General features: G+C 44.6%; 1 protein-coding gene across 4 annotated transcripts in view; it reads right to left on the bottom strand.

Moving 5' to 3' along the window:
- Positions 1 to 24,296, bottom strand: part of PHYHIPL (phytanoyl-CoA 2-hydroxylase interacting protein like) — a 129,270-nt gene that overhangs the window by 83,702 nt on the left and 21,272 nt on the right. The window contains exon 1 of one of the 4 annotated variants that reach the window (XM_048069390.2): positions 2,659 to 2,749. The exons of the other annotated variants lie outside the window; for them this stretch is intronic. Coding sequence (XP_047925347.1) covers positions 2,659 to 2,734 — 76 coding nt within the window. The 5' untranslated portion in view covers positions 2,735 to 2,749. Of the gene's footprint in view, positions 1 to 2,658; positions 2,750 to 24,296 lie in introns of those variants that run through there. 4 annotated transcript variants of the gene reach the window in all.

The following is a 24,296-nucleotide window of genomic DNA, read 5'->3' on the forward strand; positions in this document are numbered from 1 at the left end:
ATTGACCTCCATAATCAGCAAAACTGGATTTTGTGCTGGAATGGAAATTAATGATCCTGCCAGGTTATTTTATTGACGTTCTATGCTTTTATACAACGTGTGGGTCCCTACTGGCTTGGAAAGTTCTGGTGGCTTTTTATTGAAACTAGGCTCTGTTTGTATTAAATCTACAAAGACTTATGCCATTGCCTACACTTGGGAAGACATTTTGTTGAATATATTATTAGTTTCAGAACTGTATTGTGAAAATCTTGAGTTACACCAAGATGAATTACACTTAGGATAACTAAAGCTGTGCAGTTTGCAAACAGCATGTGTTTCCTTGTTACCTGAGCTATAAATTACTCCTGGAGCTTGGGCACAAGTTTGCCCAGAGGTGCTAATCAAAATGGATACCGTGCAAAAGCTATGCCAGTGTGACATGGAAAGAAAATTTACTCCTAGAAGAAGCTTACATAGAAGACTGAGTAGTAGAACAGAGTGATTTTTTTTCTTTCAGTTTTGATATTTGCCTGGCCAGGTGATTTGAAATGTTCTGTTCCACCTGGAAAGGAACATTAACTTTTCATTCGTTATCACATCTTTCCTTGACTTTCAGTTAAATGCTTCCCTAGCTGAACAAAAAAAACTCAGTGTATTTCTGTAGTTTCAGTCCCTGCCCGTACTTACATAGGTTTTCTCAAAGAAGCTGCCCAGCAAATCCAAACTGAATGTGGTAACAGCTTTGGTTATCTCCAAATGTTTGTATTTTTTTTTTCCCTAACCCGAATTTTAAAGGGAAGCTACTGTTTAGGAAACATGAACACACATGCACACAAAACTCCCACTGTTTCATCTGCTATGAATTGCTATGAATCCTTTAACATACTTGTGCAGATTATAGTGATGACGAATATTAGTTCTGGCACCAATGTGTCACATCGTGGCTAGGTGGACATTGATAAACATGTGTTATTAGGCAGTAGGATTATTTTGTCAAACACCAAACTAACAAAAAGGGAATCTCCATCATAAAAATCTCAAAGATAAACACAACAGATGCAATGAAAAAAAAAAAAGGTTATTCTATACAGGGAACTGATCTCAGGAAACTTGCAAATTGCAGAGGAAAAGATCCACAGCACAGCCAGAAAATTCCTAAGATCCAGGCTAGCAGTTCAGCCAGATGTCTCTCTCTAGCATGAGAGTAACTTTGTATATTAGCTTAGATCACACAATTTATAATCTATGCTCTCATTAAACCATTTGTCCCATAGATTCATCTTCAAAAGAAAAAAATAAAGCATTTATCCTTGGATTTCCCCCTTTCCAATACAATCTTAAAAAGAAAAACTGACAATAATACCAAGATTTAACCTGCTTTCCTTAATGTTTCAGTAAGAGAGAGCCTCTCAAATCTCCCTGCTTTGCCCTCTCCCTGGAGAAATTCTTCAAATAATTCAGAGCAGAAAAGGAAAACAACAACAACAAAACTATAAAATGCTGCTTCATAAACTAGTTGCTTGTTTTGGCTGTGTAGCTCTGAAAAACTACTCCAGTGCCTGCCTATAGTTACCTCACAAAGCAGCGTTTAAGAAGAAATGAGCTGTTGTCCAACACAGTTCTATTCAAAGCATTTCCCAAGTATAAGCTAAACAACCCTTCTAACATGCCCACAAGATAAATACATAAATGGTCCTTACAGAGAGAGATAGGAGACAGGGTCTGTGTGACTTGCAGAGGCCACAAGGAAAACAATCAGCAAAAGATGGCACAAACTCTGAATTTCCTATTCCCATTCACCATTTCACCTGTTGGTTATTTGACTTACAAAAAAAAAGATTCCTGCCTTTTTAACAGGTCAGCAGGAGTTAAGATATGACAATCAATACAGAGAAGCCATCTCCCCCCCATCCTTCAGTAACGACTCTCACAGGGCCATCCTTGCTCCAAGCCCCACAAAGCCTACCGAAACTGGCCACACACATGCAAACCTGGGTGAGATGGCGCCCAACGGCTCAGCACAGCTCTTACAATATATTGTGGCTGTAGCTCCATCACACTGCAGAGGAACATGTGAATCCAACCACTTTGGAGTATTTTTTTCTGTGTTTATTTTAGCCCCAAATTACGCAAAGCCTGCATCATAGCCCAGATGCCTTTGGGAGTCAGCAGTTGGATCAAGAGGCTGAACTCCCAGGCAAATCGTGCTGTTCTTTGGAGAAGCAATTATTCTGCACTGACAGACACAAATTTTAAATTACCAGGGTTGAAATTATTTCACAATCCCTATTGTGTTTCTGGCAGTTCTATACTGTCTCATTAAAAAATTTAAATTTATAGAGAAGACAGAAATAAGAGGTGGCAAAGACTCTGCACATTTTCCAACACAGTAGAAATTATTCAGTAATACTAAAACCACACAAACAGCAATCAGGGTTCCCACAGTTTGAATACGTTCTGGTCCTTGGTAGTTTCTATTGAATTCAACAACAAAAGACGAAAAGTTCTTCTACCACTTTGCCTTTTTTTTTTTTAAATTTTGTGTGAGATGGCTGTTGCTTTAATAAAAGCTAAAAAAAAATAAAACAGTAAAGCAAATATGAAAAGCTGACAGCAAAAATAACAGGCACCAGCACTGAACACATTAAGAATGAAAAAAACAGGTTTTTGTCTTACAACAATGTGTCTTGGGAGCAGTAATAATAGGTGCCTCTTTTCTCTCCGAGCCTGACTTTTTCTCTTCATCACACATGACCTGATGCGGGCCTCGTCTATCTCCGATATCTAGATGCAGAGCAAGTGAGAGAAGGAGCCTGTCTGCTATTTTAAAAGCAGGAGTTCTGACTGGAGAAGGGATGATTAAAATGCTCTGTGTGGCAACGGCAGACAAGTGACTGTCTCCCTGACAACAACGATAATGCTCATATGAATAAAATCCTGTGTTTACATGCAAGCATGGAGGTGCAGGTCCTCGAAATGTCCAAAGCAGCTGAGCCAGGTGTATCATTTAGTATTGTTATTGATTTCTTAATTATCAGGCATGAAACACTGATATTCAGGTTTATTCTATTTATAGTTTTCTCTTTTTCTGTTGCTCTCTCAGAGAAATACATTTCTAAAACCGTGGCTCTAACTACATCGTTTTTTCCAGCACATGCCGTTAAATGCAATGTCTGATACATTTACTGCTTTACAATTTCTAAACTGATTCATTACATTAGGGAAGAACATTATTTGGTTTTCTTTATTGCCACAAGGCATATTTTTATTAATTAATTACAGTAGATGTTCACATAATTTTCCCTCATTTCTGGAAAAAACATACAAAGTTAATGTTGTGTAGCTTTGGGGAAATGATGCCATGAGGCCCTTGTGAAGAACTCCGATGGGAAAGGTGCTTCATTTCTGCAGAAATATGGGTTTAGGCTTCAGAGCCAATTGCCTTTCTCTTGCTTTAAATCAAACAGCATGCATCCGTAGCTTCATTAAGGCAAAGGAAGGACGTGCTTGAGAGCTGTAATCAATAGATAAGTGCAGGTTCCCAGAACTAAAATATCTCTATTTCAGTTCAGCCACAGTCCAGAGGCTTCCCCAGCTATGTGGCCTCGGTCCCTTCCCTGGCTGTGCCTGCCCTGAGGAGCAGGGGATTAGGCAGCACTCCGGGCAAGCCCCTGCACCGGCACCACTCAGTGAGGTGCCAGCACCTGGGTCTGGGCAGCTGGAGCCAGGCTCCCTGTGAGGCCTGGATGTCAAAGAGACACCCTGGCTCTCTTTACAGCCCAGCTCTCATCTCCCAGTAGTTTTTATACCAATCAGGAACATAATAATACACAAAACGTTTAGGTCTCCTCCAGTGGTGCACTTGCTATTACAAGATGCAAGTCAAAAGTTGTGCTGCGACTCCACCAGAGCTAAGCTCAGACAGAGGGATGACCTCTTACTCCCACTGCTCCAGGAAGTCCTCTTCCCGTCCCCACACCTCTGCCACCCAACAAAGCACGATGCCAATCTCACCCAGTGAAAGTACCAGGAGATCTTACTGTAGCTGATGGCTTTTCAGCATCCTGGCTGTTAGGAGCATGTCCACGGCACGACAAACTGCTCTTTGGCCAGCACAGCCACCCTTGCACCAGGCACAGGGCTCTGAGGGCTCAGTGCTGTGGCACGAGTCAGGGCAGCCCTCGGGCAGCACGCTGAGCTCAGCATACAGCCACGATGTGCAGAGCCATGCAGAAAAATGGCTCCATCTCTGTCTACACATGGTATATGTAAGTGAGGCTTACTTAATATAGTTTACTCCAACCTGCCCCAGTCTTTTTGCTGTACTTTTACAAGTCATGTCAGCGAGCTGTTCTGGAGGCCAGCACCTTCCTTGTGAAATCACACATTGCTTCCTTCCATCCATCCGTAACGGCGTTTGCTACAAACATGCACATCTGGAAGCGGGGGCAGAACTCGGCTGACCAAGATCACGCTCCAAGCCACCAAACTACCTCAGCCCACAAATCTCCCCATGGGCGCAGGTCAGCCCTCACCAGCTGCAGGGGAGCTGGAGGCTGCAGGCCGCACGCTTACTGCAGCCAAAGCCCGTTCCCCCAGCTCCACACGGCTGAGCCCTCTGCAGGAGGTGCCTCTGCAGCGAAGTTCCTGCCCTTCCAATCTCCCGGTGAGCAGCAACACATGCAAAGGAAATTCCTCAGACTGTACAGACCGGGATTTCAATAGACTTCCTTAGGACACCTTTGCTACTCATGACTGCCATAGCAGCGCCCAGATGCATGATTGCTCTGAGCACTGTACTAATGCAGGGGAAGGCGATTCCCTGCACGCTAATTGTCTGCACAAATTATGGTGTATTTTCCAGTAGTTATGGGTTAGAAAAAGATCTGTAAACGCACTGCTCGATTTTCAAAGATACAGCTTTGATAGCAAAAGAAAAGTAATTAGTAGTGTGGGCCCTGGCAACCTGACAATAATCATTTGAGAGGTTTACTCTGAATACTTTCAGAGTATCTATTCAGAATATGCTAGTTTAATTCCTAGGGGATGACTAAAAGACAACAAGCCAAAAAAAATTTCCTTCCTTTGTTACAGGAAGGCACTCCGATTGAAAAAGAACTTGAAGCAGCAGTAATAAAATCATATTTAAAATGTAAGTAAATGAAGTTCTGATTTGAAGTATTTGTTAGAAACAACAGTTAAGTTAGTAACAAGAAATAGAGTTAGAACTTACAACAGTGCAAAAGACAATATCAAAAGGTAACTATAGCATATGCTTGTTTGTGCGACTGGTTCTTTCAATTGATTTTACCATAACTATTACTGCTTTTCAATCTGTCCATAACTGGCCTTCACACCAAGGCTTTGGCAATGCTTCAGTCCAACTTGCTATAGGACTCTTCTTCCTGAAAAGCTAAAAACAAGAACTGTGATGCTTTTGCCACTCAGCTCTTCCACTTCTGGGCTATGAATTGAAGCATGATTTCTTAGTCCTGTGGCCAGGAGAGTGGCAGCAGCCTAACAGGAGGCAGAAAGAGGGGTCATCTCATTAGGATGAACAGCTAAGACAGAACAAATGCTTCATACTGGAAGTTTTCAATATAAAAGCATTTATGAACCAATTGTGTAAGCCGAATCCAGCCATTATAACCATCTGTTCACAGCTAATTCACAATAAACAGGAAAAATAATTAAAAACCAAAAAACCTAATGGATTGTTTATTATGAATAGTTTGCCAGGTTGTGGGCACAGTAGTAGCAAACCTTGCATGTTTGCCTGCTCCAAGCACATTGTGAAATGCAGTAGGGGCTGCAAAGTCAACGTGCTCAGGGGGTGGGTGCTCTATCACCTAATTCACAGCGAAGGGTCAAGGGCCTATTGTAATTACAGCCAGTGGAAGTTTTCCCACATATTTCAAAGAGCAGCAGAGTTGTTAATTGGTGTGAGCCATGGCACAACCCAAGGCCATGCTGCCACAGAACTACTAACATTACGTAGATAGGTCACTTGATCGTAAAAGGTTCTTCAGTAAGGAATGAAAGTCTTTCAAACACTCAAGAACTGTTGCAACTACCTTTTTAATTATTATTATTTTTAAACAAAACAAAGTCTTCAAGGTAGGGTGCAGTTTTCCTAAGAACAGCCTTTGAGTTTTGTCTCATTTTGTCCCTTGTTCTATAAATGATAAACAATTAATTTAGAAGTAATTATTTGTCCATCCCATTTTTTTGTCTCCATGAAGGTTTGAAATAATCAATTTACTTCAATTTTTTGTTTATTTGTGACTATTTTATACCTATTTTTCCTCATGCCAGCTTTTACTTGAATTCAAATAACTCTCCCATAGTGTTTCTCTCCCTGATTCACCAACTGCGAGTGATCACAGATCCTCTTGTCCTTTCCTAGGTTGAACAACTAAAGCTCTTCTGGTGTTCGCCCACATCTCAGTCGCCACTTCATCCCTGATCCAGTTTCAGATCCTCATCACTCTCATGCACAGAAGAGGGCACCATACATTTTCCCAGGGTAACTGTTAGGGGTTATCTGTATTGGGGCATTATTAGAGCCATAGCTTTCAAAACACTTTAACATTCTACATTTGTCTTTCTCATGTGTGCAGCTTGGTGCAGACACTACAATCACACTCAAGTCCTTGAAGGTCTGGCAGCTGAGGCAGAGGAGTTTCTGTTTGTGGAATGGCTGTGGGGTGGGCTGTACGGGGCAGCACCAGTGGCAGGTCTCAGGATTTACCCTCACCTGAGTCATGCAGCACCTGCAGTGAGGAATGTACCCAACAACAACAGTCAAGACCAGGAGGAGTATAAAAGCATCAAACCTTACAGCTACCTTCTTCAGGATTTCTTTTCCCATTATGTCTCCTATTTATATATCATTATTTGTTTGGACAGTGCAAAGGTAAAACTACAGAAACAATAAGACTTACGGAAGGGGAGAAAATATTTTCATGGTAAAACAGTAAAGATCTCCTTTAAGGCTAACATTTCATAAGCTTTAGTGCATTGCATATTTATCACAGAAGTATTTTTCTTTTAAAAACTGAACTATTTTGAGATCTAAGTTTTCTAAATCTATGCTGGGTGTTTTGTATCTAGTCTTACTATCAGCTGGTGAGACCCATCAGGCAAACATCCTTTTTTTTTTCTGTGCGAATGTTTTATTTTGGTAGGGAGGGATTTGTCCAGTCTGCTTGGCTTTCTATTGGATGTAGGTTTCAGCATTGGTAAAAGACCATTTCTTTTAATTTCTTTGAGAAGAAGAGCAAATATCATTTCAGGGAAAGAAACTCTTAAAGACTATGAAGACACCATAACCAAAAATTTGAACTGAAGCTACATCATCTCCTACATTCTTTTGCATTTCTCATGAGCAACATCTTTAGGTACTGTCCCTCTTTCTAGGCAACAACAATGACAGAGAAAGAAAAGCTACTGATCACTCTTTCATCACCACTAACTTTCCATTTCTAAACATATTTGGTTAAATCTCCTCTTTTCAAATCAGGCTTTTGCAAATGACAAAGAATCACTTTATTTTCTCTGCTGCACTGCAGAGCAGCCCTGTGTTAATTTATCTGGAATAAACATGCATTCAGCCCACATTGTCCTCTGATAACGTTGTTTACAGTTGTTTGCCCTGTCCAGTGTGTTGTAGATGTGGACTGTTACAGATGTGTGCTGTGTTAGAAAGTACTATCTTTGCTACCAGCATGAAGTAGCTATCGCTCTTTGTCTCCCTACAATTTTCATTAGGTCTTATTCATGTGCCCCTGAGAGTGAGAGGGTCAAAGTCATCTGCCTGCTGGTTATTATGCTGTTGCACAAAGAGGTTCTTCAGCCCAGAACAGGAGACTGAAAACAAGTCTGTTGACAAATTATTGTGATCCATCCTATTCCTACTTAGAACCACTGCAGCTGTTCTGAAGCTGAGGTTAACATCCACATCTGCACATACCCAGGATGATTTTAGAGCCCTAAGCAGAGCAAAACCACCACGGACAGAGATCACGCCAAGAAATTCAGGCAGTCCTAAGCTATCTCATACTGCTTCTTCAAGTACCGAAAAAATCTTTTAAGCGCATTAAAATAAACGAGCAATTTTTCTACCCAGGCTGGTATCCTGAAGCTGAACATATCATTGGGCTCAAGTTTTTATATTAATGGAAGATTATGTTAGAATAGGTACAGAAAACAATTTTCGCTAATCACAGTCAATAAGACACTGCTAATCAGCAGGTATCCTGTCTTATGTGGTTTTTTTTCTGCATGCCACAAACCCCCAAATTACTGTAGCAATAAATGCACAGTATTTCCTGTGGTTTGGGATGTAAATACATTTATCTTAAGATGTGCATTGGGGAAACCAGGAAGTCAATAACATCCTGGAATAACTGAAAATTAGTATCTAAAGCAGTTATTAATATTTCTGCAAGAAACAAAATACATAACACCTACAAAATGGAAATGAAATCCCTCCACTGTTACGGAGCAACTTTCACAGAGTGAAACTAACTGTACTTTAGAAACAACGTTGATTTTCAAAGCCACATTTGCTTCTGATATATACCTTTCCTGTCTGGCACGATTCAAAATATTTTATCACATGCAAATCCCTACACTGAGGAAGGCAAAATCAAATACACAGTATTATGTCAGTAATAACGAGTCAGGCAGCAATATGTAGGAAAGCATTAGGAGTCATCTTGAACGGAACAAGAGTTTGCAAAGCAATGCTGATGAACAGGAGGCAGATTTCATGGGCTGCATTAATAAGGCAGCCAGTGATTCCTCTCTGTTCAATGTTGGAAAGGCCTCAGTTGGAATAATGAGTACAGTCCGGAGCCTGACACTCAATTCTTGTCTTTAGAGGCTGGGGAAATAGATGAACTTGGTCTTATCTTAAAGTTGGACTGAAGCCTCTTCAGAGGTCTCTTCCGGTCTTATATAACCCTACTTATGTATGTAAATATTAGCTTTAGTGCTCCTGGTTAAAAATAAAAATAAGACAGAAAGCCAAAATTAAACTAGAGAGCATCTACTGCACTAATGGATTTTTGTGCATTGGCCTAATGATGATATCAATGATTGCTGCATTAAGCCTTTTCCCAAAGATGTGTATTCTACAAGTGTCCCAAACATGCTTAAATATTCTTAGATTTTAGGATCAAACCCACTGTTTTCTCACTATAACCTCCGCATACTGATGCAGCTATTTTTCCAGAACTTAATTGTGAGATGACAGCCATATCAGTCCTGAAAACAATGGACTTTAGAGGGAAAGAGCAAACATCTTGCTCATCCCAGTGGCATTTTATCTCTGTGCTAAGGACCCTTCTCCTCCGAGCTAATTGCAAAGAAATGGCTTTGGCAGAAATGGATGCTATCTCTACCTGGGGAGAAAAAAAATTCCAGGAGTTAATGCACTAGCACAGAGCAAGTCTGCCAGCACAACCAGAAATGGGGACTGACAGCTCGGCGTCCCAAGGAGCGTGCAGCCTCACGCAAGCCGACCTGCCGCTGGCTTTCCTGGGACCCAGGAGAGCCCCAGGCTGCCCCCAGCTCATCCTGCTCTGATCGTGCTGCAGCGCTGAGCAGAAGGCAGGCTGAAAGTACCTCTGCTGATCTGACACCAGCACTGCTGCGGCTACACGTGACAGTGATTCATCGCTTGCCTTCAGGTTTTTGCAGATGCAGCTCCAGCTTTCAGCCAGGGCAGTACAGGCGCAAACCAACCCCTGATGTTGCCTCAGTGCATCCTCCCTGCAAGTGCCTCAGCCTGATTCAATTAACAGGTAGAGGGCACACCGAGTCTAATTCCCTCCTGCAGATCTATCATCCAGCTACTCATAAACAAGCTCCCTTTTAAAGTGGCATTAAGTCAGCCCACACATAGTTAGACCTGGAATTATAGCCCACGAGTGCTGGTGAGTAATTTATTTTCCACATTTACCTACATGTGGGTTTCTGGCTATCAGGTACCAAACCAAAAGCAGCATAAGGACTATGCCGTTATTCAAACCTGTTAGCAGGAAATAATCTCAATGAGTAGTTTACTAATTACGTGCAAAGGGAGGGAGTAGTCTAAGAAATTTTACAGCCTAAGTACAATGCCTTTGGGAACACTTTAACTACCTTTACCTGTCAACTCTTTCCTGATGCAACATCAGCTTCAGGCAAAAAATTAAGCTCACAGAATGGAGAAAAGCACATCTGGATTGAGACTGCAGCTTTCTGCTGGGAAGTGAGTGTGCCTTTATGGGACACAGCCTCTTGGCTGTCCCTCCTGCAGCAGGACTGACCTGTGGCTGGCAAGAGCCAGGAGCAAAGCCATCGGAGAGATGAAAAAATGCTACAAGGCAATACAAGTCAGGACCTGTAAACACCCAGGCTAAGCAAAATACAGTGCGCCCAGTACCAGGGCAGCAGAGGACAGAGGCTGGGCTGGAGGAAAGGCAGGCTCATCCTTGCCTGCACGGTGGAAGTAACGCCATTCCCCCCACCATGCTCATGGTGGAAGTAACACCATTCCTATTTCTCAGCAGTGAGGCTGCAGAGAGCTCAGCTTCCCTGCGGCTGTGTGATGTGGATGACCACAGAGGTGCTCGTCAGGCTGCTCCTCAAGTACTCCTTGGGGGAGACAAGGTGTCCCAAAGGTCCCTTAGACCAGGAGCCAAACCAGGCCTTACAGATCACCTCCTGCCTCCAGTGTCCCAAATAAGCCACAGAGATTCACCTACTCACATCTGTGCCTGGGGACTGGCCCAGGGACTGCCCCATCCCCAGGGCTGTGGGCAGGCTGCTCACTGCACAGGGGGACTTGCACAGGGGTCCGAGATCTCTAGCTATGAAATTATTCATGTTAAATTTCTACAGGAAGGAAAAATTTGAGTGGGAGGGTTGTTAACCTGGATTTATCAGAGGAGAGGTCTGACTTACAACAAAAAGAAACTTCTGGACAAAGCAAAAGCTGTAACCACCTCCTAGAAAGTGGGAAAGTACAGTGTGCAGTGACACAGAAGAAGGGCATTCTCTCTGTCACTCTTACAGATCAGCTCTGAAATCCTAAAATTGCTTTGGTGGAGCTTTCCTCCAGCTGATGGCCACCCTGCCTATGCCACAAAGCAGATTTCACCTTCATTACCCGCAGCCAACAGCTATTTGCCAGGACAAAACCTGTTCACCATGTTTCCCCTGCAAGAGCTGCAGCAGCGCTGGTGAGATCTGCACCCACCACAACGCCCCAGGGTGGTTCCCCTTCATCTGACACGTAAACACAGAGAACATGAGATGTAGGGGATGATGGATGCAGGGGGGGAAGTCTCAGGGAGATGAGGGCTCCTACAACACAGTTTATACCTCAAAATATTTGTACCCTAGAAATGTCACGGTGTTTTATTTCCACTTGCTGTAAGGGGAGGGCTGGTCAGGAGCAGCTCAGCTGCAGACATTGAGGGCAGGATTTATTGCCCTCAGTCACTTCTCCAGAGAAGCCATGGATGTTGTTTCAAGGAAGTGCTGCATACCAGGCTACCGGTCTGAATGAATGCCCACCCCAAAAATCAAATAAAATGTTCATCATCTACCAGGAAAGACAAAATCCAGCACGGCTTTTCAAATATTATCCCAAGTAGATAGGAGGTTTTTGTTAAAATGTGGCACATTACCAGAGCCCTTGCAGTGCCCGCTGAGCAGAAGTGGCTCAGCTACTGGCTAGAAGGATATTCTAGATGTTGTTTCTGAAGCCTACTGTGCTCAGCATGAGAGATTTCTGTTTACAAAGAACCAAAAATCTAGCACTTCCTATATGCAGGCAATGAAGAGTGCAAATTCCAATTCCTCATGCTGTTTTTCCGGACCTGCAGCTGCTTTGACACTGTTGCCCAAAGGTGTGAGTCACAGTCATCCCAGACAAAAAATGAGCCCAAACCTCACTAATCAATACTGCTGCCTTGACACTCTGCACCTTCCTAGGTGTTTTGCCGGGATCCCTAGGAGAAGCAGCAAAAAGGGGAAACGTACAGCTAATTCCTCCCCCATGCAGCGTGGCCAGGCTGCACCTTTAAGGAGTTGTTATGATGATTGTTCGCAGCAATCGAGCTCAGCAGAGGCTTTCGTGTTCAGCACACTGCATCATCTCCAGGGAGCTTCCTTTACAACACTTATAAATGAGAAAACAAGATAACTTTAGACTGCACAGCTGCAGGGTGCAGGAGGAAAGCGATAAAATAACACTGAATTAATCCATTCATTCAAAGGCCACTGAATTGTAATGGATGGATTTAATGAGACTGGACTCTAAATAGCAAACAAGAAAAAAAAAAGAAAAGAAAAAAAAATAAATTCTTGCCCCCTTCCCATCCCATACCCAGCTCCCCCAGCTCATCTCCCAGAAACAGTTGCAGGCAAGGCTTCCCACATTATGTAGGTCAGCGCCCACTCTAAAATTCATCTGTTTTAGTGAAAATAGAGGGCAGGCACCAGAGAGATGTTTCCTGACCCCAGCTCTTCAGAGCAACTTTGTCAGAGATTGTTTTATTTTTTCCAGGTGCTCTGTGGTTTGCACCTCATGAGGCTGGAGCGTGCCAGCACTATGCAGGTCAGGCTAATGCTCATCCTCACGGCTGAGCACACTGCAACGCTTTGTGGCTCTCAGGATGAACTGGGCACTTGTAGTTCAGACTTATGCACTGCTAATATTTTTGATAATTATGACTTGAGTCAGGAAAGAAGAGTACACCGTATTTTACTAAGACAGCAATGTGCAGCAACATTTTCAGTTGTTGGGAGAACACTGAAAGAAGTTGAATCTTAGGTAGTCCCAGCCCCTCACTGCCACAAACTGCTGGACGGAGGCTGCGGTGAGCCTCTCCCCTAGCCAGGCATGCTCAGCCATCAGGGCCCAAGGAGCCAGAGCAACCTGGGCGCCAGCCTTCCCCCCACACAGGTGTGTTCCTTCTCACCTGCCCGGGCATAAAACATCCATCCTCACAAAAAAAACGCACACCCTCCCTCCCTGAGGAACAGGACAACCACCATGTGTGACAAATACATGACATGGTGTTTACAGCCTACGGCACTCATATTTCAGGCTCCTCAGACAGAGGTAAGAACCTATGTACAACTGAAGATGGGGAAGAAATGCAAATTAATATTTTTTTTCCACATAATATTTAGAAGAGTCATGCTTTAAACCACAGGTGCAAATCACAGGAATGTTAGGGCTATTGCATCATGCTGGACACGCAGCAGTAGCACAGGGTGGAGATCAGGGATCGCATCTTCATCTTAGTGCTGCATTGCTGAGTCAGAGCCGGGGCCCGCGATCCACCGAGATGTGCTCGCACAGTGCCAGCACCGGCCACTCTTGGACAACAAAACTCCCGCAGCAGCCTCTGCAGGGGCAGCTATAGCAACGCTCCTACAGTCGGGCACAGGCTTACAAAGGTGGCTGATTTCAGCCTGAGCACAGTGATTTTCACACAAACCAAAAGTGCTTATTATCTGCTGACACGGAAAAAGCGTATTTAAAACAGATTATTCCATGCATACAGTGAGCTTACTTACATGAGAATTAGTATTCTATACACCAGCCTGTATTTATGAAGTGTGTGATCTGTGTGATTAAAAACTAAAGACAACTACCTGATTCATGTACTTTTATCTTGTTTGAAAAAAAAAATATTTTGACTTTTCAAGTTGGAATGTACAAAGAGCAAAACAGTTCCTCACAAGCACTGTTTTCCTCTGGGTGTCCAGAGGCCCCACACATGGGACCAGAAATAGGAGAAACGTGCCCTCAGAGCCCCTCCACATGGGGTGAGACACTACTGTGTGCAGGGGGACTGGTACAGATCATTTTTTCAGATCAGTCACAGTCCTGGATGGGACTGCACCGCTGGCACTTGGTAGAGCCGGGCTTTAGCATCCTGGTTTTCCCCTGCTAGGGCTCTGCTACGAGTTGGAACCAGCAGGACCTTATTTGCGAGGAGTTAGAAAGCACAGCAAAAATACTAACACCATGTTATAATCAAAAGGCAGACCGGCAAGCTAAACAGGACACCTCTGCATAGAGAAACTACTAGACAGAGATAAAATACTTCCCTGTTTAAGATCTACTGCCAAATTCCTCTCTCTGATAATTTTCCCTACTGGTAGGATGATACTCTCCATGTCTGATGAGCACAGAAGGAACATGCAGTAAGAAAATGGCTCCACAGGGGGGTTCAGTTCCAGCCTAACCCCAAGCATAATTTAGGGAATGGCGGTGGTTCTAAACTTTGGAAACTTCTCCAAGCTCCAGAGCCACACCAGCATACAGCCGTGTACTCAGTACAGCACTCTGCCCCACACCACCTCTCCCACAAGGGCAGCCCTCCAGCTGCCTCACACTTTGCCAACCCAGAGGAGATTCCCAGCCTTGATGGTTCAGCTTTAGGAAATTTGTACTGCTGCTAAAGCCTCCGAGTACAGCGTCTACCACAGGTCAGGTCTGCAGGTTTTTTGGTGTGAAGAACTGAACCCTTAGGTTAGGCTGGATTTTGAACAGCTAACATCTTATGGTAGAAAGTGCCTCACACACATACAGAACGACTTGCTCCAAACTTTGTCACTGCCTGCAGCAAAATGCTGCCTGGTCCAGAGCACAGATAGTCTCAGGGAAGCAAACCTCATGCCATTCCTCCCAGATGCACATCTTTCCAATAATTTGTCACTTGGATAATCTGCTGCCCTAAGAAGGATTATTCATAATTCCTGGGGACATTTGGTGAACTCCCAGGGAGCATCTGAGGACACAGAGAATGCCACAGGTTGGGGAAACCAGAGGCACAGACAGGCTGAGAGTGACTGTCAGCTCTGCCTACGTCTTTGGTGCAGCAGGCACTAGCCAGAGGGCAAACCATACCCCACACCAGCTCTCGTTCCCCTGACTCCCATTCATAGGGAGAATCTAGCTGCAAAAACACAGGGGAGGTAAAGACAGTGCCCAAAATTCTTTCAGAATTAAAGCCTTGCAATTCCTCAGCTCTACAAAAGCTGGGCATACATATGCAAGATCAGACAAAGACAAAACCTATCCCCCCTAAAAACCCTCCTTACACAGACTTTTTATCCTGTGTGCCAGAGAAAAATAATCCACTAAGGATTTCACTATTGCTATTGACATGGTGTAAGAATTATCTAATACACCAAAGCACCAGGTGGCAACGAAAGATCTTTAAAACATGTTGAAAGGATACAGTAAGAATAACCAGATCAATCGAAACCACACACAGTATTTCCTCCATCAACTGAATGAAGTTGAACGAGTTTGCAAAGCTGAAGTTCACTGAGATCAGAGTTTGGAAATTCAAAAATTCCTCATTTTCATAAATCTAATCCTAGTTCAGCTGGCCAGTGCATCTCTAGTGGTATATTTTTAGCAAACCAAACTTTCAATCCATGCACCCAAGACATCTTTACAATCTTAGCTGCACCTTAGCATAGCACGTTGCCTAAGCACTACGCTGGCGCCAGAAACAGCCCATACTGCAATAGCATTCCCCCTTTCGTTTCTAAATATAGTTTGACTCTCCTGGAAACTTAAGACATTTTTGGATCTTTTTTTGCAGAGGTTTATCCTGGTTCAGTGCAGATTGTTTTTAAGATATCTATCTATATACAGAGAATGTGGAGGTAAACACACTGTGTGTAGGTGTGCCTCTGACTCCATCAAAAAGGCTGTGCCCACTGGACCGTGAAGAGCAAAATTAATTCTGCATGACAAGGTTTTTATTTGTGTGTTTTTGGTGACAAACCCTCTCAGATAGACAGGAAAGGTGTTATTATATTAGCACTGTTACTGCAACGCTGTCACACCCAGAGCCCATCAAACAACCTTGCTCCCTTCCCCACCCTGTCACCTTCCCGCCAGCCCAGGAGCAGCGTTTGCAGCCACCGACGTGGATTTACAGCCCCCCAAAGCCAACCTCATGAGCCCAAGGTTTCTCCAGATTATAGAAGGCATGAAAACTGCTTTAGACCTATTGCAGCAAGATGCCGGTGGCATGGAGAGCACAGACGCAAGAGCAATGGAGGGAGACCAAGTGGAGCATACTGAATGCCACTGCCGCTGGCACAAAGGGGCCGTGGAGCTGCTCCCATCCCCTCAGGGACATGGGGCGTGTGGTCCATGGCTGTGCCAGTCACCTCAGCACTGCCCAGGGACACCGCTGGGTGCCAGACCTCTGCCATCAACATCACTAAGTTATGAGGGGTTTTATTTTTAAAAACGGGTTAAAGTTTAGGTTCTCCCTGACTGGGATTTACCATGGTCTGTGTTCACATGCTACTGGGTATAGCTTGGTAAGACCTGTGTAGCACAGAGAAAGGAGAACTGGCGTGTAATTCAGCTAACTCTCACTTCCAGTTTATGATTATTAATGACAAACTATATTGCTGTTTGGGGGGGGGGGCGTTTGTTTGTTTGTTTTTAAATGGAGTATGGTTTATATTTCTAGCAGCAGGCAGGATTTCTGTTAAGCACTATATTGGCATCAAAATTAGAATGATTTAATCAAGAGCACACAGGTTTATCTCAAATCTGCATCTCTTCAGTCTTCAGATTCAGAAGGTGCATATTTTATCCCAGTACTACTCTGATTTAATCAGCCACTTCCAAGAAAGGTTAAAGTTTCATTTCTATATCGTCTGCAGCCTAATCAAAAGAGCAGAAATACCAGGCTTACTAGGGAAAGAAAGAGATGAGAGATGGAGAGAGCATTTGAACACACTTCATTTACAGAAAACAAAGATGGCCTTGTTTTTTTTATAGTGCTGCACAGCAGTTAGTGCTGTCTTCATCTTGAACCATTCAATCTCTTCCCAGAGCTCTCTCCTCTTTAGTATCTCCTCGCATCCATTTCCATCCGCAGGCAGCAAGCCCAGATTGAGACACAAGCAATTTCAAGCCTCCAGGTAATGCAACCAGTCGTTGTATGTTGCCTGATGGAGCAGCGAAGGGTTCTTTGTCCTGAAGGCCTTTGGTTTTGTTTTTAAAATGTTTCACGTGCTAATAATAGATTAAAGGACTAACCGTGTGCTTGTCAGCACGTGGTCATGGAATCCATTACCGAATGACTGTGTTGCTCAGGAGAACATGCCGTTGTACCTAATGGGGAAAATTTCAGGAGTTCACTGAATTCTTAATTTCTTGAGACACTTAGTGCCCATGACACTACCCAGCAGAGGAACTGAGAGGTTTGCTCTCGAGACAGCAGGGAAGGAGCAGCATCAAACTGCTCCTCGGCAGCACCCAAGGCAGACCCACAAGGGCCACAGCTCCCTAGTGGGTCAGCTAATGCTGCCTTGCCTTCCCCCCAGTGAAGGCCAGCGCTGGTTTCTCGCTTCCCCAGACCTCCTCAGACGGGTTCCCTCTCACCCCGCTCTTCCATCCCATTGTGACAGCCAGCCTGTGTGGTCAGAGATGGTGCTTCAGACCTCTCAGGTTCCTGCAACCAAAGTGAAATGTTTTCCATCATGCTGTCTTTTATATTTGGAAAAAGTGGCTTTTGTGGTTATTAAATGCTCCCATGATGTGCTGACATTTAGCCATCCCTATAAGCTGTTTAGCGTACATTGCAGACTGTACTCTTTTACTATGACATTATTCTTTAATTCTTCTAATGAATCGTGTGTTTTTTGTAGTAAACCAGGCAGTAAATCACACAGGCAATTGGTTTTACAACCCAGACTTCAAGGACAGCTCAGGGAGAAGACCACATTATTAAAAAAAAAAAAAAAAAAAGGCAGTTCAGTTACTACCAGCAATTCCATGCTGAGCTTCTACTGCCTATTTTCTTCTGTTTCTCTGACTTTCACCTGGGTTCATGCGCTTGGAGGCTGCCCCCTGAGCGCGTGCCTGCTGAACACGCCCAGCGCTCACCCCCTCCCACCACGTGTCCCCCATGTTGGGACACATTTTCTCTTCCCTGCTGCTTCCCAAAGCATGCACAACAGGCATTTCTTGTGTATTCAGAGGCTGTGCAGCCAACTTGAGCCCAGCCTCGATGACAAGCAGTCAGGACAGACATGGGGCAGGAGATGCAGCTGTTGGCTGCAGGGCTGTGGAAACCTGCATGCAGTCTGGGTGGTGCTGGGCCCAGCCTGGCACGCCTAGAGCAGCTTTCAGCTCTTTGCCAAGCACGGCTCGGTAAAGGGAACCCAGAGGATGCAGTGTAGATTAATTGAGCAGCTCAGGTACGTTGGTGATGCTGTGCACTTGGTAGAGATAATTAATACACTCCATCTCTGTGCAGAGAAACTACTTAAGGTTTGCATTCCCACTGCAAGAATCAACTGGAGCAAGTTTTCAGCTTGCATACTGCCTTACGCTGAATCCCCAAAAAGCTTTCTGACTTCAATAGCAGGGTGAGGACACAGCAAAGCACGCATAGCTACCGGCACTGGCTGCTCTGCACTGACACCCCACAAACAGTGGTGAGCTGTGGGCAAGCAAGGCACAAAGAGAGGCAGAAGGTCACAAGCACAGGTCTCAAAAAACATGTCGCCAAATCCTGGGAACAGAAAATTTCTACGTGTTTATGTTATCTGTGATGCCCAGCATGAGGGCAGGGAAGAAATTTGGAAGTACAGAGTCCCTGTGGGATATTCAGAGCAGATGGGAAGACCACTTTCCCTCCAAGAGCACCAGTCTGACCCCTTGGTGCTTGGCAGGCTGAGAGCCATGGGGAGCTGGTGGATTTTAGGAGACATGAAAATCAGACTGCTTCTGCAGGCTGTGCCACGCAATACCACTGTTGTATCAAACAGATTATAGAGCGTCCCTGTTCAGCCTGCAGCTGTGTGTATTACTGATGTAATTGAAAGCCATGCCAGAATGAAGATTTAAAAAAAAAAAAAAAAAAAAGACAAAACAACACATTTTAGCTTTGGCTTATGATACTTGGGGCATTTTATATCAGAACAAGTGGGCATTTGTCTGGGGTAGGTCTGCAAAGACACTCCAGCAGAGATGCATTTATTATTTATCCAGGCTCTGGGCCTAGAGAAAGCAAAAGGCTTATGTAAACACCCAGTTGGGATTTCTAGATCCTCATTTAGACATTTGCTGTACCAGCTTCGCATGGAGACAGCCCACTCAATTAGGGATAGAGAGCAAAAAGGATTCCTTCATCAGAGTGTAGGTACCATTAAGTGCATGACTTAGAGCTGCTCTTGCATAGCTGAAATGTAATTTTCCCCAAAGCAGGGGTGAGTAGGCAGGAAAGAGCCTTGTGTACCCATGGCTGAAGGCAAACTGCAGCCATTACATCTGCCAACGCGAAGCTGTCCAACCCCGTGCAGCTGGGCTCTGCTGGTGCTGGCAGGAAAAGGCAGCCCCAGGAAGAAGGGAGGACAGAGGGGCTGCCCCCACGGGCCGGGACATCCCTTTCCCTTCCCGTCCTTCACAGAAAAAGGGGAAATCATGCATCTGAGTGTCCAAAATCAATAACAAAATGAAGTCATCTAACCTGACTGTTTACACTTGGGTCTCTCCCCCTTGTTGTTGGACAAAATCATCTTGCAGGACTGCTTGGTATCAGGTCCCCAGCACCACGTAGCGATGGACCCAGCCAGATCCTACAGCCCAAATTTCGACCTTCTATTGGTCCTTACTCTGACAACAGCAGAGCCTGGCAACATGAAGGTGTACGTTGCGTACCTTATGCATACTAAGGTTTTAAGACCAGTGGAGTCTGAGACCTTAGGAATAGCCACATGCTGCTTCACAGTATTTTGGTGCTTAGCTTTGTAAATGTAACTCTCAGGAATTCAACCATATCTCTGTAATTAAAAGGCTTTAGCTAATTATGTTGGCTCTGAATTAGTAGGCGGCCAATTAAAGCTCACATTGCATAACAAAGGTCAAAGAAGCAAATCAGTTTTAATTGAATATGCAAATTATATGAACTATCTAGACGTCAAGAAGGTAGAAAGCAAAGATGCAAGTTTGGTAAGTTACTCTAGAAATCAAATGAGATGTGTCTGTCCTTTAACTAAGTGTAGTTAGAGGGCTCGAAAAGCAGCAGAGGGACGATTCCCACCTGCATTGGGAACTGCTGCCTAACCACCGGGGAGAGGGCAAGAAACTACATTTACACTTCCAGGCTGAAGATAGCTTGAGCTTTGAAGGAACATTGCTGTTTACTACAAATCTAGCCATTTTCAGTTAGCAGATAGCTTTAGGCAGTGCACTTCTGCATTCCAGCTATTTATTTTTGTGACTTCACAATCTTCCCTCCATTATCTCTCACAATGCATGTGTAAAAGCCCCACAAAAACAAATTCTGACAGACTGTGCAGGGGAATAGTAAAACTGACTATACACAATGTGCTGTGAAATGCAAGGAGATAAACAAATAGAAAAGCAGGTGGCATAATTTCTTAATTTGTTTCATCTACCTTGGGTGTTACTTGAACAGCACTAGGTAGGCATTTGCTAACAAACATGTGAGTTTGCAGCAGATGGTCCTCCATTAAAAATGCAATCTCAGACAGAGAGCTCTGGGAAGCCCTTGGAGGACCAAAGAAACTGTCGGTCTCGTATTTATGCCTCTCTCCAGAATTCAGGATATAAAGCCAACCCATGTGAGCCACATACCCAAACAAGAAGAATAAGCAATCTTGTCCTGCCTCTATCTTGCTGAGGTACTAATCCTCTACATGGCATGTGTGGCCTGCAGCCTTTTTCTTTAACCAATGGTTGCAGAAGAATGGTCAGAAGCAGCAGCAGCAAACCTCAGTGGTAGCTACTTCACCAGCCAAAGAGTGACCATAAATAAATCAAGGTAATACACAAATAGGTTCTTGACAAAGAGCATAAAATACAAGCTAAGAATGTAGCAACCGCATTTCTATTACACTTGAATGCCCAGGGAAGGCCGGACTGTATGATTATATCTCATCTCCTAAATTTCACTATTTCTGCTCATGGATGAATTTTTAAAACCTAATTTTAATGCAGTATCTTTGAACCTCAGCTCCATCAGACATGGGGGAGAGTTGGCAGACATCATCTAACTCTGCATAAAAGGGCTTTTTCAGGTTTGGGATGCAGAGTAACCCTAGCATGTCTGGAAGGATGAGTGTATAAAGTGCCCTGTGCACATCACAATGTGTGAAAGCTAATTTGAAGGCACAAAAGTGTTCTGCACTGCCATCACTGCAGTGTGACCACTGGCAGCCTAGCTGGCCAGGATGCCCGAGCAGCCCGGAGCTTTTCAGCCTGCTGTTGAGAGCCCACACAAGCCAGCCCCGCACAGCAGCCCCTACCCACCCTACTGCCACCAGCACCTCCACTCACACTGCAGCCAACCCTCCAGCACAGCGGACACCCAAAAACTACTCTAAGAGATCAGGTAGACATTCATCTACCTTTCAGGCAAAGAACCTCTCATCTTAAGGGGCTGTGCAGTGCGACCTGCCATGCCACAATACTGCATGTCAGCAGATGAAGAATTAATGCACTCTGGAAGATTTTCCAACCAAAATCAGGGCAGATATCCTAAAGAAGGTTTTTGTCCCTTGTCTCCCATCATTGAGGTGCCCCGGGTATATACATGTATCCCATCTGAAGTAGAGTCACAGGTTGGAGTAGGAAGGGAGAGAGAGGCTCTGTTCCTGTGTATGTGTGTACACTCATGCTCTCTGTTTCCTCATATTTAAAATAAAACTAATTCTTTTGTCCTGAATGAATTATTTCAAGATTTCTGGATAATAAATCAAAAGCTGGTGACTTCATGAAATAAAAAAATCACCTCTATTTCATGTCACAGAAATGATTTGCTGCTACCCAGGCACCTCAACTTCCCTGGGTACACATTGCACTGCTGCTCTCGTACCAGCACTTTCTTGGTTTGAGAGGAGCACTGACCCAAGATTTCCCCGAAGGAAGCATTTCTACAAATCAAAAGGGAAAAACTTCCACATATCGTTTATCTCCAGGCATGCTGTGGTACATGACAGACTTCTCATAGCCAAAGGCATGGAAATAACAGACCCTATACAATTTACTCCATTGATAAAGTTTAGAGTCCTACTGGAAAATCTGGTTAAACATAAGAGGTCTTCCTAAACAGCAAGCAGCAACCACACAGGGGATAATTGCAACTCTTGCCTGCAGGCATCTTCTTTTCCTTCATATCTTTGACTTCCAGACTCTATCCCAAAGACATTATTCCTCTCATAAAGTACATGCAGCAATAAAGCACACAACTGCTGCAAAACGTTTGGCATTCTAGTTGCTTGGTGGTGGTATTTGAAAGGATATAAACACTCGTACATATATTTGTCTAAGCTATTTACAGTAACTCCAAGTGCCAAAAAGATGCAGGTGTACTTATTTAAACACATTTTTATGGCTCATTTCTGAACTAACATTGATTTGGGGTAACTGAGCTTTCGCAAGAGGATCCATCAGCTATGACAAGCAAACAACAAGGCTCATGTCTGCTGCGTGGTGAGGAGGCGGCCGAAACCCCATGCAGACCTGGTGCCTGCTGGAGACCGGCAGGGAGAGGTGGCACCAGCAAGCTGCACAGCCTCCGGCATGCTGGCATGAAGGCAGCTTCTTGTGGTATGGCTCATTTCCCTGCCTGCACAGGTAGAGGTGGGTGTTTTTATAGTTGCTACCTCTATGTGGTGGTTGCACCACTTTAAATATCCTCCCCAAAATAGCACAGCGATACCTTTAGAGAAATAAAGGTGCTTTACAAAGGAAAAGGACTTCCATAGGAAGTCTGGAAATTTTTACACAGCTTAGTAGAAGGCACATCCGCTCTGTAAGTAGCAGCGCATACAGAAATTTGTTGAATTACTCTAACACTGAGCCAAAACACTGACTAGCACCAGACCCTGATCCCAGCAAGTAAAGTTATCCTAGGGGCCTGCAAGAGAAGGCCCTGAGCACGTGTTACCTTATGCTTCTGCCTTGAACCTGCCATGAGCTCTCAGGTACCCAGATGGTTTCTTGGCCTCGGGAGCTCTTTTCAGAAATTTGTTGAACCATTTATGCCCTCTCTCCATTTCCCATGTGAAGCTGCGGGGTGTGTGCAGGGGCCAACAAATGTCTGGGCGCCCCCTGGTCTCAGGGAGCCACCCTTCTGCTGCCCCATACCACAGAAACCTTTGACAAGCTGGGACAGGGGCAGGGGAGGAACAGGAAGGGCCGGTTTTGCAGAGTACCTCCCCAAAAGCACGCCAAGCTCCAGCATGGCTCAGCTCCTGGTTCCTTGCAGAGGAGCTGCGGCATTGCTGCTGAAGAGCAGGGCAAGTCTGAGTCATCCGCACGCACCTCTTGCAGATGACACGCTTGATGTGCTTCATTACAATCAAAGGCTCCAGCACTGCTGCCTGGCTTCATTTCACAACCCAGAAATGTAAATGCACTTTCCCCATCTAGTGGTCCAGCAGAGTAAAAATGCCTTTTGTCTCCTGCAGCTGAGGGGGGAGCCACATCTGGCAGGAACATCTCTCGGCTGTGCGCTCATCCACCCACAGCTCTGCCCATCTCAGCAGTGGGCCGCAAGCAGGGGAAGGACGGAGACAAACGCTATGGCAGGATGCACGTCTGCTGAAAAGAAAAGCTTTAATAGAGCTAGAAAAACAAATAAACAAACAAAGCAAAGTTGCTTTGAGTACTCCAACAAGAAATAGCATATAAAGAAGCATGTTCCTTAGGCTGATGCAGGATGAAGCCCAGTGCATTTTAAAACAATCAAGAAACCGGTCTCCTGAAAAATCAGAATTACCTTGGAAACTCTGACAAGCTATTAGCCGTGACAGCAACAAAATGGCTTCCTGGAGCTAACGCTCCCTGATCAAATCCTCGTTCACTGGATACAGGCCTGACACCCGGTGTTATTAGAGCGACACACTTACAGAAATAATAAACCAAATCCCTTCAGTGAGGCAGCTTTCAGCAGCAGTGATCTACATTTCCATGGGCTTCACTGCTATGATTCTCCCTGCCACAATGGGATTAAAGCAATGCAGGCAAGTGGGCTGCAGCACCTAGCCCTTCTCTCCTCATTCGCAGCCAGTGAATCTAAACCACACAAAGTGACCAGAGCAAGAGCAGCCCCCATTCCAGGTGGCACAGGGGGAGCGGTGTCCAGGCACCTCTCGTTCCCTACCTGCTATGAAGACGTGGGGTGGTAGTGGCCACCCCTGGTGTGATTCCTGGCGCATTTTCTTTGAAGCAACAAAGGCCAGAAACCAGCTTTGACATTAGCAAAGCAGCAGAAATATTCCCCTCATGT

The sequence above is a fragment of the Anser cygnoides genome, chromosome 7, assembly GCF_040182565.1.
Source record: "Anser cygnoides isolate HZ-2024a breed goose chromosome 7, Taihu_goose_T2T_genome, whole genome shotgun sequence".
NCBI lineage: Eukaryota > Metazoa > Chordata > Aves > Anseriformes > Anatidae > Anser > Anser cygnoides.